The sequence below is a fragment of the Citrus clementina genome, unplaced genomic scaffold (genome assembly GCF_000493195.1).
Source record: "Citrus clementina cultivar Clemenules unplaced genomic scaffold, Citrus_clementina_v1.0 scaffold_4, whole genome shotgun sequence".
NCBI lineage: Eukaryota > Viridiplantae > Streptophyta > Magnoliopsida > Sapindales > Rutaceae > Citrus > Citrus x clementina.
This window is the reverse complement of record NW_006262274.1, coordinates 550,187-567,607: the sequence shown is the minus strand read 5'-3', so window position 1 is coordinate 567,607 and position 17,421 is coordinate 550,187. Positions and strand designations below refer to the sequence as shown.

The window sequence follows — 17,421 nt, the reverse complement described above, 5'->3', positions numbered from 1 at the left end:
CCACAAAATTGGTAATTTAATTCTTTCTTACCAGTTACAATATTAATTTTTTGGTCATATGTGAGCTTCTACAAAAATTAATATGCATTTTTTTTGTTCTTATTTTATTTTTAGGGGCTTAAATTAGTAATTTATTTTTTATTAATGATAAAAAAAGTTATTGAAAGAGGATAATATTGTAAAAATAAGTCAAAATGAACGAAAAATAATGGCAAAAATGTTACTAGTTTAAGAGCAGAGATGTTTTGAAGTACAAGAACTGAACAAACACTAACTCGATAATATAAGGGTTAAACAATCTTTCACTCTAATTAAAATAATAAGTTATAATTTGATAACTATTTTAATTAAAAAAGTGATTATTAAAAGAAAATTAATACATTCAAATAGCTCAGCCTTACTCTTTTTAGACTTTCTTTTTTTTTTTAAGCGATAATGAGTTTCCTTTTGCGAACGAGAGCGATAAAGGGGCATTTTTAAATGTTGAAGGTCAACTTGTATATTAAAACAAATCTTGGGTCCAGATGATGATATTATGAATTTATGATCGTGAGTTGAATATACTACAGAAACCCGGAGTGTTGGGTATCACGTTAAAGATGATGGGAAGCGTGATATCAAGGCAAGCATTCAATGTTCACTTTAGTGCCACCGCCGGCCAGAGATTGAAATCGTGCAGCCCACCCAGGTACTTCCATCCTCTCACGTTATGGCTCAGGCTCATGGAGAAATAAAATGAATAAACCTTTAATTCGTATAAAAAGGCCATGGAGGTAGCTCAAGCTATTCGCTCAATATAGATCCTTCCACCTTTCCTCTTATGTTATAACTCCGTCATGGCTCTTAGCCGTTTCTTCTTCACAACCTCTTTGCTTATTCTCTTGTCATTTCTAATCCTTGCTTCTGCTAATTATGATTACAGTTATAGCTCCAAGCAGGATGTTAATAAGCCAGGGTCTGAGTACCATACTTACAGCCTCCAGGTAAATGCTGACAAATCAAAATCAGAAGATGAATCCCAGAAAGGAGAATATGGTTCTGGATTAACACCGGAGGATTACAAGTCAAAGCCTGAAAATGGTGAATACAACACTAAGCCAGATGTTGACAAATCGAAGTCCAAAGATGAGTCCAAGCCCGAGAATTATGATTATGGATCCATACCGGAGGAAGATGAGGAAAAAGAATATGACGAAGTGGAAGCATACCTTCACGAATCCGAATCTGAAGAGAAATCCAAGCAAGAGGTTAATGGCTATGGCTATAAACCAGACAATCGCGGGTCAGAGTCTAAGGGTAATGAGTATAGACCTCGGCTGGATGCTGACAAATCGAAGCCAGACGAGAAACCCAAGTCGGAGAATCACAATTACGGAGCCAAACCAGACTCTGACAAGTCAAAGGCCGAGGATAATCATGAATACGACGCTAAGCCAGATGCTGACAAATCGAAGCCAGAAGAGAAACCTACGTCGGAGAATTATGACTATGGCTCCAAACCAGTCGTTAACAAGTCAAAGCCCGAGGAGAATGGATATAGCCCTAGCCCTAAGCCAGATACTGACAAATCGAAGTCAGAAGATAAACCCGAGTCGGAGAATTACGGTTACGGGCCTTACGGCTCCAATCCAGACACTAACAAGTCAAAGTCCGAGGATAAGCCAGAAGAGAAACCCAAGTCGGAGAATTATGACTATGGCTCCAAAACGGACACAGAAAAGTCAAATCCTGAGCAGGATAAGTACGTCTCTGAGCTAGACTTTGAGAAATCCAAGTACGAAGAAAAATCCAAACCAGTTGATTATGGCCATGGCTCCAAACCAGAGACTAACAAGGAGAATGAACGCCACTCTAAGCCACAGGTAGAAGATAAACCCAAGTCCGAGAATTATGGCTATGACTCCAAACCAGACACTGACAAGTCAATGTCCGAGGATAATGAATACAACTCTAAGCCAAATGTTGATAAATCGAAGAAGTCCGAAGAGCAATCCAAGTCAGTAGATACTAGCTATGGGTCGAAGCCAGATGCCGAAAAATCGAAGCCCGACAATAATGACTTTAGCAACACCATTCCAGGAGATACCGAAAAGTTACTGCCGATTGGTATCCAAGGACTTGTTCTATGTAAATCCGGTTCCAAATACTTTCCAATTCAAGGTACGCATGGTTCCCTTTTTTTTCAAATTTTCTTCCCATAAGCATCGTGAATCTATTATATCTGGCATCTCGTTATTTTCCATTTGCACTAATTTATTTGATCACATGTACAGGGGCTGTAGCAAGAGTAACGTGTGAAGCAGTTGATGAAAATGGGTACGGATCAAAATCTTTCTTCAATTGCAGAGGCACAACTGATGCCAAAGGTTACTTCCTAGCTACATTAATGTCTCCATTACATCTCCAAGACAACTTGAAGATTAAAGAGTGCAAGGCTTTCTTGGAAAAGTCTCCATTGGAAACCTGTAAAATTCCTTCAGATGTTAACAAGGGAATTTCTGGGGCTGTCCTTACTTCTTACCAGATCCTGCATGAGAAGAAGATGAAACTTTATTCAGCAAGGCCTTTCTTCTTCACTTCATCAACCCCTGTTGGCTACTAATTAAATTAATTCTCTTCTTTATTGAGCATATTAAACAACCTATGTTCTATTTTTCTTTGATTTTTATTTGTTTCACAAAAAGGGAGTTGCATCATGTGCTTGTGCAACTCATGAGTCTGGTTGTCATCTTGTTCATTTTATGTTATGACTGATATGTTGTTGAGGCATTATTTGTCCTTTAGTGCATAATAACTCTATCAAAAAGCAGAATTTTCTCCTATATGAAATCTTATCGTTTGAGCTGAGAAAATTTATCCGTGATTGGTATTATAAATAAATATGGGAAAAGATTAAATTAGGTAAGATTAAGAAGGGTAAAAGCTCGTTTAGTCCCTATATTTTGAAGTTAGTGCTCGTTTAGTCCCTATATTTTTAAAAATACCTCAAACCATCCCTACCATTAAATTATTGACACTTTTGCCATTATCTTTTGTTCCTTTTAACTTATTTTTATAATATTGCCCTATTATAATAATTTTTTAGACATTATTAAAAAGAAAAAAAATAACCCTATTATAATAATTTTTTTAGACATTATTAAAAAGAAAAAAATAAATTACCACTTTAACACCAAAAAATAAAATAAAATAAAATAAAATATTAATTTTTGTGGAACACACTCTTGAGTTAAAATATTAATTTTTCTAAAAAAATTGATAATGTAATTTTTTACGATATTAATTTTTTAGACATACGTGAGCTTCCACAAAAATTAATATATACCTTTTTTGTTTTTATTTTATTTTTGAGTTTAATTTGATAATTTAATTTTTTATTAATATCCAAAAAAGAAACATTATTGTAAAAATGTAATATTGTAAAAGCAAGTTAAAAATAAAAAAAAATAATGGCATAAGTGTCAATATTTAGTAGCAGGGACGTTTTGAGGTGTTTTTAAAAATACAGGGACTAAATGGACACTAACCTCATAATATAGGGACTAAACAAGCTTTTACCCGATTAAGAAATATTAACTTAGGTGACGTTTGTTTTTTAACTTAATGACTTAAAGTGACTTAACTTAATTAATTAAGTTAATTAGAGGTGTTTGTTTTTATAACTTAATGAGACTTTTTAAATAATTTTGACTTAATAAAATAAGCTAATTTTTTTGGCTTTTTACTTAATGGAGAAATCTGAATTAAGTCAATTACTTGCTAATGTCAAAAATATCCATGTTTTATAATTTATTTTTTATGTCTATCCCAAAACTCACCCATAGATATTTACCCCACATAAAAATATCCATGTTTTTTCTTTCTTATATTATATACGATAAAATTTGAAATTTATGGTATTTTATATATTAAACTTTCAAAATAATTATGTATTCACTTGAATATAGTTTTACTTATAAATGTTAAAATATTGTGGTATTTAATATATTATTTATTTGACATTCAAATTTAATAATGATACAAATGTAAAAGTACATATTTTTAGCTTTTTAAGTTGAAAAAAACAAACAACTTAATAATTATTTTCCGAGATTCAGACGAAAAAACAAACATATTATTCAGATTCAGACATTCAGACCTATTCAGAATTCAGACTAATTCAAGTCTATTTAGATTTCAGATAAAAAAATAAATGCCACCTTAGCCCACGTTACCTTAATTTGGTATCAAAAACCCTTCAATTCTTGATTAGAGGAGACCCCGAACCGAAGTCTAGATATTCTAAGGGAACAGGCTTATAACAGGGATGTTTTGTAGAATTTTTTAATATAAAAAGATTAATTTTGTAATAAAAGGCAAATCTTAGGGACTAAAAAACTATTTTCTTCTAACGATTATGCCTTTCGTCACTTCAATGTAATGGTGCAGCCATGTTAATTGTCATATTCACTCCTAATGTCAATTATTAAGATAATTAAATAAACAACTTCTCTCAATATTAGATTCTGTAATTTTATTCATATTTTATAATATTCTAATGAAATCAATATTAGTTTAATGGACTAATATTGCTGCAGACAGACATGTTAGGTTTTATTATCATTATCAAGGGTAGATATGTAAAAACTTTAATAAAGAGCACTCTGTTAACTTCTGGACTTCATGAGGCGCATTGTAATTTGATGTGAAAAAAAATAGTGGGCAACTGGTAAAAGGGGAAATCATTAGGGGGAAATGTCCCTAATTCTATGTCATATATTTTAAGCCAAAATAAATTTGAGTAATTTATTTAAATCTTGATTACTTACTACAAATTAACTTTTAGTAATTTCTTGCTCCATATAATATATTAATGTCAAATAAATAAAATAAATAAAAAAGATTACCAAGCACAAAAGTTGTACGCTTTTTTATTATTTTCTGAGCAATTAAGTAGCAGGATTTTTTTTTTTTAGTTCATTATTCGAAAGTAATTCGATTCTTGAATGTAAATTTCCAGAGTTTTTTATTCTCTTTGTGATAGGTTTATGGCTTTTTATGCATATATACATGGCATATTGGGATTTGAGGGGTAAACATGCCGTCCCCTGAATAGATGTCCTTTTTTGGCTTTATTATTATTATTATTATTTTGAATAATGATATGCGAATCACCATCCCTTATAACAAAAATAAAATTAATTTTTCGCCATCAAACTGAAACATTTAACACAAATAGAAGTAATGACAGGATGTATCGGCTCATTTTTTAAATACGAAAATCAATTGAAAATTAAATGAAGTCTTAATGAATCAACCTAGGGTTACTGATGAGCAAAAGGATATTAGAGTTGAATGATCTACTTCGTCTGTAATTATTGATCAGCAACAACAAAGTCTAAAATTTTTGGATGTCACGTCGCCACACATAACTATGAAAGCCTTCCTCATAAGAGCCCAATAACTCAAGTTCGCCCATTTTACACCCACCTGAAAATCAATCATAAGCGCTGCCGAGTTACTTATACATTAGGGATCATCCATGCATATGGTGGCAGCTTATGACATGCATATCTATTTAATTATTTGTTTCTCTTGTAATTAATGGCTATATATCACCACATGCTTCAGTTTCAATATTGCTTCTTTGATTCTCTTGTCATTGCTAATCCTGAAGGCTATGCTTACAGTCCCAAAACGAAAAACAAAACCTGTTGATAATGGTTGTGTTTCCAAATCAAAACCTGAGGATGACGCTTCTGGATACCACCTTGATAAATCCAAATCTGAGACTGAACACCCTGATTCTATTGAGGGTCTTGTATTATGTAGATCCGGCCTTAAATACTATCCAATCCAAGGTACGTCTACAACCCATGAGAAAGAGACATATTCTAGTGTATCCAAATGGACGCCCTCGTATATATTTTTTATACAGTTTTTAATAGAGTCAAATATTAATATTATTAAACCGCACTGCATTATAATACATCAAAAAATAATTTTATTAAGTCGCATGACTTAATAGCATGTTTACATTAAAAAAAAAGATCGCTTGCATTTGAGAATGATTATATATGTGTGTATTCAACATGAATACTGTTCTCTTGAGACTCCATTGGTGCTTCTGCATTAATTAATTTGTTTGAATATAGGAGCTGTGGTAAGAATTACTTATTTGTCTAGCAGTTGATGAGCATGGCCACTGGAAAAAATCTCACCTAAAAAAGTTGTCTCCTTTATAGATCACACAGACAGCTTGAAACTTAAAAGAGTGCAAGGCATTTTGTGATTACTCTTCTTTTGAAACTGATCTTATCATCCTGAATATCTCAGGAAAAAAAAAAAATTATGTTATGTACATTGCTCAGAAATAAACAAACCAAAATAGTCTCTTGTCAATCTCAACTAATAATTAATTACAAACTTTTGTGTATAAAAAAGACTGAAGTTTAATTACGTTTCAAGAAAGTCAATGCCCCCATGGAATGAATTTGACCCTTTATCTATGATTTTACATTTTACTTTTTGTTTTATGTAGATTGAATTTTACATACTAAAAGATCTCTTCCCAAAAGTATTCAATAATAAAAATAAAGTAATACTACTTATTCTTACTAACAAATTACCACAAAATCTTTATGTTAAGCTATGGAATCATCAGTTATGAGTATAATAGTATACATAAATAAATCAAATCTTACTTACAAATTACAATTAACAAGAAGTTTAAGGGCAGCGACCTATTTGATTAAGGGTACTCGTTTTATCGCAATTTAAATACAATACATAAGAACTCAGGGGTGTAGAAGATAATATTCTAAAAATTTGGTTCTCTCTCTCTCTCTCTCTCTCTCTCTCTCGATATATATGTATATGTATATGTAAAATTGATTTGTTAATTGTATTAATATCGTGTGGGGGAGCGTAGTATCTCAACTGCCAAACACCGTCCGTTTTACCTATAAATATCGAGTCCATGACCACACTCGATCGAAACCCCTCTTCTCTTCATTACTCTTCGCTCTGTGTTAAGATCACAGCCATCATCGCCACCGCGCAAGAAATTCAATTCCAAATTTAGCCCTAAGAACCGTCCGATATTACACATACGAAAATTTTATTTTTCTTTTCGCGGGCTTCAATTCAGCTCCTTGAATCGCGAGTGTCCCCATCTCCGTAATCAAAGAATTAGGGCACAGATTTGTAAAACCCCGGATCTGCCCTTTTGAATTTCAATGAAATCATGGGCAATTCGGAGAAAGATTCGACGTCGAAGTCAATTAACGAGACGGTGAACGGGTCCCACCAGTTCACGGTAAAAGGTTACTCCCTGGCGAAGGGAATGGGCCCTGGCAAGTGCTTATCGAGCGACGTTTTTACCGTGGGCGGTTACGATTGGGCGATTTACTTTTACCCCGACGGCAAGAACCCGGAAGATGGGGCTTTGTATGTTTCGGTGTTTATTGCGTTGGCGAGTGAAGGAACGGACGTGAGGGCGCTGTTTGAGTTAACTTTGGTTGACCAAAGTGGGAAAGGAAAGCATAAAGTTCATAGTCATTTTGATCGAGCGTTAGAGAGTGGCCCGTACACCTTGAAGTATCGTGGAAGCATGTGGTAATTCTTTTATTAACTTCTTTTTATTCTTATGACAATAAATTTTGAATTTTTAGTGGTTTATGGTGCATCTGGTCTATTTGTTTGGTTGTTTTTGCAACTACCGATGATGGGTCTCTTTTTCGTTTTGGCTTTTCTTGATTGCTTCATGTCAGTAGAAGTGGAATTTTATAGGCAGAGCAGAGTAGTAGTATGAGGAGTGCATTTGTGCAGAAGTAGGATGAATTTTGATGAACAGTGGCGAAAGCAACTGTGGCTTTGAGCTTTTATGCGATTGCATAGTCGTTATCTATTTTCTGTGTATTTTTGTTGAATTCTTCTTTATCTGTCATTGTGGATGGATTTTTCATGACTAGAGGCACCGGAAAAAGTCTGCTTTCTCGACAGCTTATAGATGCTTCAGTGTGTCAGTTTAAGTAGGGTATGCATTACCAAAATTTTACTGTTCTAGTAACTGCTAAGATTCAGTGACACAGTTTATTGCTTATGTGTATCAGTTCGGATGTTTCATCATCAAGTTTGGTGTTTTTGCACGCTTACCAAAATCTATGTCTCTGTATTCTGTTTTCTTCATTTTGCTTCTTGAATGCATTTCAGGGGCTATAAGCGCTTCTTTAAAAGAACATCTCTGGAGACTTCTGATTATATTAAGGATGATTGTCTTCTCATCAACTGCACTGTTGGAGTTGTTAGAAACCGCCTTGAGGGACCAAAACAGTATTCCATACCAGTGCCACCGTCAGACATGGGCCAGGGTCTTAAGGATTTGCTAGAGTCTGAAATTGGATGTGACATAGTTTTTGAGGTTGGTGATGAAACATTTAAAGCTCATAAACTGATACTTGCTGCTCGCTCTCCTGTTTTCAGAGCCCAATTCTATGGGCTTGTTGGAGATCGTAACTTGGATAAAGTAGTTGTGAAGGATGTTGAACCCTCAATCTTCAAGGTAATGCTTCTGTTTTCTTCTTACTCAGCATTCATCAGCACATGGAAGAGGATTGAAAAAAACGCATGTGTATATATGCACTAAAGAAAACCTTTATTTCTATGTGCCTTGAGAGAAAAAAGAAAACCATCATTTACAATTGTGTCTCAAGAGAATAAAGATTTATTTCTGTGTGTGCGTGTGCGTGTGTTTAAAATTTAACGATCTACCATAACTTGTGTTGGCTTGTGACCAAGATGCTGTGGTGAATTTGAAGGGTTCTTAATTACGAGTAATAAGAGAATGTTATGAAAGGAATGCAGTTTTTCTGCAAATAGTGTATTCTTGGACAACAGTAACAAATGGGATGGTGTTTGAAGAGGGATTATGATTCCAATATGCATTTATTTTCATGCATGCAGTTCTCATATTCCAGCATAACCACTATTTAGGCTTTGTAAAATTTTGAATCATGAGTAAAAACCATTTGAAAAAAAAAAAACTCCCGACTTAGAGAGGGAACCTGTTAACTGTAGATCACTCAATTGTATGGTCAAGGCATCCTAAAACTAACAATAAAGGCACGGATGTAGATTTGTTCTTATATGTACAATTTATATTTGTGGTATCTTCATTTGCTTGTAATCTTTTTAAATGCTTCTTAGTCTGTAATTTTTGTAGCTCAATTGTTTGAGAGTCATACTTCTATAAATGCTTAACTGTTAACTCCCTTGTTTTTCTAAGTTACCATAGACCCCACCCAACCCCAAACTAAACTTATACCCCTTTGAATTGTAACCCTTTGATCTGTTACTTTTATTGCAAGAGGTTAAACCAAATAGGCTATACTACTCTTTTTCACTTTTAGATGGGTGTGTATAACTTGGCACTTTATCTGCATATTCAGTAGTGATCGTTCTGTGAATATCTGACTATAAGCTTTTATTTAGGCAAATTTGCTTATGTCATGAGCAGACACTTTTAACTTAAATGGGCCATTCTGTTATTCCAGGCAATGCTCCTGTTTATATACACCGATAAATTTCCTGATGTATATGAAATTACTGGCACAACATCAATGTGCACAACAACCAACATGGTACAGCATCTACTGGCTGCAGCTGATCTTTATAATGTAGATCGATTGAAATTGTTGTGTGAATCAAAATTATGTGAAGAACTAAATGCTGAGACAGTGGCCACAACACTCGCACTGGCAGAACAACATCAGTGTCCCCAGCTTAAGGCTATCTGCTTGAAGTTTGCTGCAACTCCGGCGAATTTGGGAGGTGCGTGTTGTTCGTAGATATTGAGCTGTACAAATTTCAGGTCATACCTGCTTCTGTTTTTATTGTTTAGTCTGTTGAAGTTTGCCTGATGCTTTCCCCTGTTGCCCTGTGTACATAATTCACTAGAGATGCTCAAAGATTCTAAATTCTTAGTTAATGTGATTGTTTAGATCTTTTCTGAAAATAATTTGTCTGTTTTGCACCATGCTTCCTAGATCTTGAAATAAGAGCACTCTCTCTCACTTTTGAGATATCCCACTCCTCCATATTCCTTCCTTCAGTTCTAGAAACAGTTTCTGATTTTATAAAGGGGAGGATAGAAGGTGTTCCTATTGAAGATTTTGACTTAAAAGGTTATTACAAGGTCAGGCATGCGAGTTTAGATTTTCATATTCAGCTCTTAATCTCCTGCCCCTGGTTGGAATTAGATACCCTTTAAGGAATATGGTTTCCAATAGAGTAAGTAGTATTGGTCTTCAATTGAATCCACTAGAATTTTTCTAGTTTTATAGCTTAGAATAGAAACAGTGCCCAAGCGGAGTACTTTGTATTTTAACAAGTTTTCCATATTCATTTGTTGATTGTTGTCCTTTTTTTTGTTAAAGAGCATGAAATCTAGGAAGAGCACAGCCCAAGTACTATCTATGTGAACATCTAAAAGTATCAAAATTTCTGATTGTGCAATTAACAGCTGTCAAAACTATGACATTCCTTTGTGTGGCAGTGATAATGCAGTCAGAAGGGTTCAAGCACTTGGAGGAGAGCTGCCCATCACTGTTGTCCGAGCTCCTGAAGACATTGGCTTCAGGTGATGATACCTCAAGTCTGTCATCAAATAGGAAAAGAAGTGGCAGCAGTATATATGCACTAGATCTAGCTGGAGATGGGGCAGCAGCAGAGTCAGCAAATCCCAATGGCAGGCGTGTACGAAGGCGGTTTTAGACCTTTTATCTCTTCCAAAATACTACAATGCTTAAAAGGTTTGAGTTGTTTGGCTGACACAGTCCCAAGTTATACTCTCCATGTTAATATTAGGAAGTGCTCATAGTGTTGCCTGTCCTTAGGTTTTTCACATAAAAGTAGTTATGTTGCCTGTCCCTAGATCTTTCATATAAAAGTAGTTATCCGCTGTCCCTCTTTCCCTCACTCCCTCTCTCATCTATACATTTTTGTAAATGTGAAACTGAACAACTCTCGTTCCCGAATGTCTTTTAAATATTTGATGCCATCAAGTTTATAGATACTCTTCCTTGCCTTTGCCAGTTTAGTTTTATTTGATATTTCGCCGTGGAGAATGTTCGCAGTTCCCTTACTTGAATATGTCTTACGCTGAATGGACAGAATCACTTGATCATATACATAGCTCACCATCTCTCAAATGGCAAGAATTCTTTTGTTCTTCCTTGAGACAACTTTGAAATCAATTAATAATCCACATTTGTTATGGAAAATCGTTAACAGAAGTTTTACAGCACTGGACTTACAGAGTAAGGTAACAATGAATAACAGAGGAACACGATTGGATTAATGGAACCTCAATACAACCGCGTGACTTCTCCTGGCAAATGACTACATTGGATGGTTCAAGCTGACTAACATCGAAATATACACAATGGACAAAATCATGTTGTGCATATTAGTATTATTCATATTTCAATATACCTAATCACGGCGAGCCCTCACCATGAATAAATGAAGAGGAAGCACACATTAATACATGTACAAGCTACTGTATCAAATATATGCAAACGACCAATATACCAATCAATCAGACTGCTAATCTAACAAAACTGTTGCCAACGCCTTAAAATAGGTAGATGCTCAAGTAGGGGGCACAGCAAGAAGTAGGGTATGCCACCAGCCACATGCCACGTTCCTAGGTACACAACCCTCGATAGTAACTTGAGATGGAATGTTGCGATCAATGACATCACCCAAGCCAAGCTGTTTCATGCACTCAGAAATTTACTAAGTTTAGTTACTTGTGACATTGTAAAGCTACACAAAATTTAAATAAAACGGCTTCAAAATACCATAGAGATCACGTCATTTGTGATAAAAACAGAGAAATGAAATTATCTAGTATCACTGGGTGTTGATCTGCCCTCAAATGAACTAATTGATCAGTACAAGGTAAAATACCTGGCCATACTTGTTCCATCCCCAGCAGAACACTTTTCCATCATCTTCAAGCAGCAGAGAGCAAAGAGTCAGCCAATTACAGCTTTATTAATAAAAGAGTATACAACTAAGAGGCAAAACATATACAAGTTTGAATCATCACAACTTTCGACGTTGGCTTTATAGCTTGGAAAGAAAGAAAAGCAGATTTGGAAGATTCACAAATGCTCTACCAGCATACCTGCAATTACAGCAGTGTGACGCGCCCCGCAAGAGACACTTTTTGAATGTACATTTTCCAAACTTGGAGCATCCAACAGCCTGGGGAGAGTCTGATTTAGAAATTCAATAAATACTAAAGTTAATGGCACAAATTTCATTGCAGTCGACAATCTTCTCAAAATTCAACTTATGAGGGAGTTGAAGAAGAGGTTTGAGTCTTCTGCCTTGTGTTAAATTTGCACATTCAATTCTAGTATATTATATACTAAAAATACTGTTGCCTAATTGGACTAGATTCTATAATGGGACTATCATCAAACTTGCATATCATGATTTGGCTAAGGAGAACATGCCAGCTGATAGGAGGATACATTTGACTGTATTAATAGTGGAAAGTAAACAACTATACCTCTGCTTGATCACCACCAGTTCCCAATTGCCCAAATTGATTCCCACCAAAAGCATACACGTCACCATCGCTGGAAATGCAAATGGTGTGCCATAGTCCTGCAGCCACTCCCTCGATCTGGATGCCCAGTAGTGAAGATACACAATTCGGGCTTAACTCATCATCTGTACTTCCTTGCCCACACTTGATAAAAATGCAGAAAAAATTAAAAACATTTTATTCACTGTAATAAAAGAAAAGGATAATATTGAAAAAGAAACAGAGTTAACTATCCCTTGTTACAGTGAACTTCATCTTGAACATCTACTGTGCTTTTTTCTCCACCAAAATCTACTTTACCTACAAATGGATCCTGAAAAACAGTTAAAAGGAGAAATTCGGGGCAGTCTCACGTGTGGGAAGATAATTAGAAAGTTGAACACCATCTAAAATTGTAGAACACATGGTTCAGATGTAATATTCTTTGGTAAATAAGTGCACAACTTAGATTTTGCAATCAAGAATTCCTAAGCGCACAAGCATGGAATGATATAGAACTCTGAGATTGGACTAATCAAGAAGAAACTGATTCAAACAGCTACCTTAATTATTAATGGTTGCTAAGTAAGAAATTTTCCAGAAACAAACTAGTTTGTGCAGGAAACTTATTGACACCAGCTATTTAAAATCAGGAGACTAAGAGGACTACACCCAAGAGGAATACCCGACATTATCAAGACAAAAGAGGAGGTGAAGAGATCTACCAAAACTTCCAAAATCCAAACTCCATTGTCCTCCATATTTTTTCTGATTAACTTACTGCTACTTAGGACAGAAGACTAAGATAGTGAATAGAAGATTTTGCCTTCTGCTTTTGCAGTTTTGCTTTCTTAATTAGAGAAAAACAAAACTGACTTTCACAATGAGACCCTGATCTCCACCCAAAACATGACCAGCCATGTCTAGGCGAAGATTCACAACTTAAGAAAAGACAACCAAATTATCATAAAAAAGAAAAAAAAACAATTAAAAATAAATCACACCAAAGGAAAGAAGCAATGAATGCTACTAGGCGATTACTTACCTGTCCATAGAGCCCCCAACCAAAAGTAAGTAGTGCTCCAGCATCTGTTAGTGGCAAAAATTATTTATGAATTAATGATATGAAAACATGTAGAAGTTAACCACAAATAAAGCTAGTAGATTGAGTTACCTAGAAAGTGCAAAGGAGACAAAAGCAAAGAGGCAAGTTGGAAAATTTTATGCTAAATTAAAAATGTCACTAAGCACAGATGCTGAAGTTTGAATGCCTAAAGTTGTAAATCAAACTGTCCTTTGAAATAATCCTGAGCAAACTTAGTTTGTTCTTCATATTCAACCAGTTAGAAAGAGCACCATCAAAACATACCGGTGATTACTGCACTATGCCGCCCTCCACAGGCAATCCCCTTCACATAGTTTCCAGGAACTCTAAAACCCGGTCCCTCAGAATTCACGCTTCCCCGAGAAAGTGCTGCAGATCTATCTTTCCCATAGGCGGACTCGATACAAGGTATAGGATGTGGAGAGGACACCATTCGTATTCGGGAACCCAAGCCTAGCTGCCCCTCACCGCCATAGCCCCAACCCCAGACCTGTCCTATATCTGAAAGTTCAGCAGAATTAGGATACATAAACCATACCCACAGGTCTGACCCCAGATCAACCTATGATCTGTGATCACAGTGCAGAGAAGTAGATGATAAAGTTGCTTTAAAAAGACTTACCTGACAAAGCTAAAGTATGTCTTCCACCAGCAGCTACAGTGGCTATCCTGACGCCTGGATTCAGAGTTACTAGACATGGAAAAGCTGAGAGATTTTCATCACCAGAAGATGAACTTTCAGCAGTTTGTTTTGCCAATGATATTCTCCTCCGTTTTGAACCTTCCTCTCCACTTCCTCTACCATCAGTACCAGACGAGGTTCCACCACTTGATCTTGAGACTTGAGAACGCGGGCTTACTGCAATAGTATGATCCTTCATCACGTAAGTCTGCAGCAAATAAAATCTATCCTGTGTAGTCCGTTCTCTTAATAATTTTGCCAAACTTGAATTTACCTTGCTCCGTCAAGAATGAACTTTGTCTTTCAAACACATCCTTATCTAAACCTGTCCCTGTGGATAGATCTCCGAAGACCCTCCCTGAAGGAACACACTCTTTCCATCCCCATGTATAAACTTCTCCACCCTCTGGAAAAAGACAGACGGAAGGCAACCACATTTAGATTTATTTACCTTCTCTTTGCTAACCCAAAAAATTCATTGCTTCCGGCTGTGTATAGCATAACATAATTTTACATACCTGTAACTGCAACACAGTGTGCCCAACCTGCAGCAGCTTTTACTATAGAGGCTTCAGTTGGGAGAGGGAAAGGCTCGGGAATTTCCTTAACAATCAAATTACCAAGAAATATAAGTTAATTCTGCAAATAAATGTTTGAAAATAGTAATGAACTAGCTGTACTATGTGGTGCTGCACTACCCCATGCTTCCCGGATGTCACATAGCTTTGACCTAGGTCATCTGTAGAACCCCAAGTAATGAGCTTTCTGGAGTCTGATTGAAAGAGAGACATAAGTAAAGAAAGAAAAAACTACCATTTCTAAATCAATTAATAAAATAAAAATTAACCGGGCAAAAACATGCTAGAATTCATATTTCTTGACCAAAACACATGTAAAATAAGCTTTTGAGCATAACAATAATTCAACACTGAATTGGAATCAAATGAAAGCTAGTATGAAAGTAATTAAATGACCTACTTAAGGCGGCTGAAATTCGAAGTTTTATCTTTGAAAAAAATTTCAGCAAAAGAAAGAAAAAAAAAATGAACAACATGTAAATGCAACCCCAACTGTTTGGCTACCTAGAAAACGCAGGAAAATAACCAAAATTAAACATAAATTGATAAAAGATTGATTGTTTTGAAGCCAACACAACATGAAAGAAGATAAGAACAGCAGCTAATTTTTCCACATTTCCTCAGCAACAAGCAACCGAAAAAAAAATGCAATTAAAAAATAAATAAATTTTCCTAATCCAAAGTAACGAAAACAAACAGTTTTTTTTTTTTTTTTTAGAACCAAAAAAAAAAAAGTCAAAAAAATTTAGAAAGTCAAAGATTAAAAAGAGCACCAGAAATGGCCATGGCGAATCCGCAACCGCCACCACAAACATCCCTCCAGGCGGACCCAACAGTAAGCGGCAATCTGACGACGAGCGGGGATAAAATCGGCGACCGCTGCGGCAACGCTCCGGGAAGATAGCCCCACATGAACACAACTCTCTCCATTTTCTCTTCTTGCCTTTCCCCATTCATCTCGGAAATGAAGAGAAGGAATGTAATGAAGTTTGAGATTTTGTTGCCAATGCTCTCTGTTTTTTTTTTTTTTTTTTGTTCAGTTGTTTGTTTTCTGTTCCTGTGCTTCGACTTCGAGTTAGGTGAACTTCTTAAGAGTCTGTAGACAAATAGAAAAGTGTTCTGCTACTGCCCGCCCTAAAGCGTATCATTTTCAGGAGAATGGGGGTGCCACGCCGGATACTGACGTGGAAATTATTACACGTGGCTTGATGTCGCCCGCTAGATCCCTCAGTGAATGCTAGCCAGGAGTTCCCGGGAAGTTTCTGGAAGGTCACTCCTTTTGTAACCTCGTGGTCTCTCTACAGCTCGCCACGTGTAAGGATACTGGGATTAGTGCAATCATTTGTATCGCCACGTGTCTCTTTCAGGGGTCCGTCTCCGGAGTTGTGAAAGTGTCGTGACACATCAGGCGTACGTCCACCTTGCCTCAATCATAGTGTTTGGTAAGAGGACAATGCCCCTTTTTTTTTTTTTTTTTTCCTCTTAACATTTAATTACTTTCTCATCTCAAAAAAAAAATAATTTAATTACCTTTGCTTTTAATTTAATTTTTAACGTGTTACATAATTGCCTGCCAAAAAAGTTATAGCAAATATGTGCGGTAACTCAATAATATTACTTGAGTTAGTGTGGACCTATTTTATAATGTGATTTTACATTAAATGTTGATAATTTTAAAGATGGAACAATGTCATATCACTCACTAGCTTAGAAGCAATTCCTTCAATATAATTTGAAATTATAGGACCAATTCCACTCACCTAGCAAAGGTGCGCGTTAGGAGTTTTTATAAGCCTTAGTTTTTCTAATTAAATAAAAATAAATATATGAAAGTGAATGATGTGTGTGCATTAAGTATAACGTTGGGGATATTAAGTCAAAGGACATGGATATTTGCACTATAAAAATTATTCTAGACACTTTAATTTTAATAAAATTTTATTATAAAAATACCTATTATATGAATTACTATTAAGAATGATTTATTATGAGTCGATATTATATAATTACTATAAAAACCTATATGGTAGAATTATTATTCAATGTATAAATTCTCATGACTTAAACCTTAAAACTTTTATTTCTAACGTCTTAGCCGATACTTAGATGAACAATAATGAAATCAATATTTTGAAATAATTTTTACTACAAAATATATGTGATAATTTTTATTTTTTAAAAATAAAAAATAAAATCATTGTAAAACTATCATATTTTTGTGTTTCCTTTTGGCCCTTCTTCTTCTTCTTCTTCTTCTTCTCGGTCTTCTACTTCTTCTCCTCCTCCTTTTTCATTTTTATGATTGTATTTACAAAATACTTGTATAATGATTTTCTCATTGCAAGTTGTTTTGGGTGCAAAATTCAATAGTGAACATAAATAATAAAAAAAATTAATATTCAAAATTGTTTTAAATAATTTGTTTGCAACTTGACTTGTTGACGCATATAGGTTACAAAATCAAAAGCTGACAGCA

General features: G+C 35.2%; 3 protein-coding genes across 7 annotated transcripts; 2 read left to right on the top strand and 1 right to left on the bottom strand.

The window, feature by feature from the left end:
- The first annotated feature begins 669 nt into the window (after window positions 1–669).
- LOC18043431 (stress protein DDR48) lies at window positions 670–2,635 on the top strand. Its single transcript, XM_006435555.2, has 2 exons — window positions 670–2,160; window positions 2,274–2,635. Exons 1-2 carry the CDS (start codon window positions 837–839, stop codon window positions 2,600–2,602), a joined length of 1,653 nt encoding a protein of 550 aa, XP_006435618.1. The 5' UTR covers window positions 670–836; the 3' UTR covers window positions 2,603–2,635.
- A 4,251-nt stretch (window positions 2,636–6,886) lies between these two features.
- Window positions 6,887–11,083, top strand: LOC18043430 (BTB/POZ and MATH domain-containing protein 3). Of its 2 annotated transcripts, none has more exons than XM_006435551.2 (4): window positions 6,887–7,596; window positions 8,194–8,542; window positions 9,534–9,810; window positions 10,535–11,083. In XM_006435551.2, exons 1-4 carry the CDS (start codon window positions 7,226–7,228, stop codon window positions 10,750–10,752), a joined length of 1,215 nt encoding a protein of 404 aa, XP_006435614.1. In that variant the 5' UTR covers window positions 6,887–7,225; the 3' UTR covers window positions 10,753–11,083. The 2 variants fall into 2 exon arrangements, with proteins under 2 accessions (XP_006435614.1, XP_006435615.1); XM_006435552.2 differs by having other exon boundaries at window positions 9,534–9,850; window positions 10,535–10,617.
- A 144-nt stretch (window positions 11,084–11,227) lies between these two features.
- On the bottom strand, window positions 11,228–16,054 carry LOC18043429 (ultraviolet-B receptor UVR8). Of its 4 annotated transcripts, none has more exons than XM_024186789.1 (11): window positions 15,719–16,054; window positions 15,066–15,139; window positions 14,886–14,970; window positions 14,642–14,773; window positions 14,308–14,544; window positions 13,950–14,186; window positions 13,626–13,669; window positions 12,563–12,745; window positions 12,173–12,263; window positions 11,953–11,996; window positions 11,228–11,754 (listed from the first exon to the last, which is right to left on the bottom strand). In XM_024186789.1, the coding sequence occupies exons 1-11, from the start codon at window positions 15,900–15,902 to the stop codon at window positions 11,632–11,634; spliced, it is 1,434 nt and encodes a 477-aa protein (XP_024042557.1). In that variant the 5' UTR covers window positions 15,903–16,054; the 3' UTR covers window positions 11,228–11,631. The 4 variants fall into 4 exon arrangements, with proteins under 4 accessions (XP_024042557.1, XP_024042559.1, XP_024042558.1 ...); XM_024186791.1 differs by having other exon boundaries at window positions 11,707–11,754; window positions 12,173–12,252; XM_024186790.1 differs by having other exon boundaries at window positions 11,737–11,808.
- Between the last annotated feature and the right edge of the window lie 1,367 nt (window positions 16,055–17,421).

What these genes read in the sequence shown, in the direction of transcription:
- LOC18043431 (XM_006435555.2), top strand. Translation starts at nt 837, where the DNA reads ATGGCTCTTAGCCGTTTCTTCTTCACAACCTCTTTGCTTATTCTCTTG. An exon ending in CAAATACTTTCCAATTCAAG is followed by an intron (nt 2,161 to 2,273) that starts GTACGCATGGTT and finishes TCACATGTACAG; the next exon opens with GGGCTGTAGCAAGAGTAACG.
- LOC18043430 (XM_006435551.2), top strand. Translation starts at nt 7,226, where the DNA reads ATGGGCAATTCGGAGAAAGATTCGACGTCGAAGTCAATTAACGAGACG. An exon ending in AAGTATCGTGGAAGCATGTG is followed by an intron (nt 7,597 to 8,193) that starts GTAATTCTTTTA and finishes AATGCATTTCAG; the next exon opens with GGGCTATAAGCGCTTCTTTA. An exon ending in TTGAACCCTCAATCTTCAAG is followed by an intron (nt 8,543 to 9,533) that starts GTAATGCTTCTG and finishes CTGTTATTCCAG; the next exon opens with GCAATGCTCCTGTTTATATA.
- LOC18043429 (XM_024186789.1), bottom strand. Translation starts at nt 15,902, where the DNA reads ATGAATGGGGAAAGGCAAGAAGAGAAAATGGAGAGAGTTGTGTTCATG. An exon ending in TTCATTCTTGACGGAGCAAG is followed by an intron (nt 14,545 to 14,641) that starts GTAAATTCAAGT and finishes ATACTATTGCAG; the next exon opens with TAAGCCCGCGTTCTCAAGTC. An exon ending in GCATAGTGCAGTAATCACCG is followed by an intron (nt 13,670 to 13,949) that starts GTATGTTTTGAT and finishes TGCCACTAACAG; the next exon opens with ATGCTGGAGCACTACTTACT.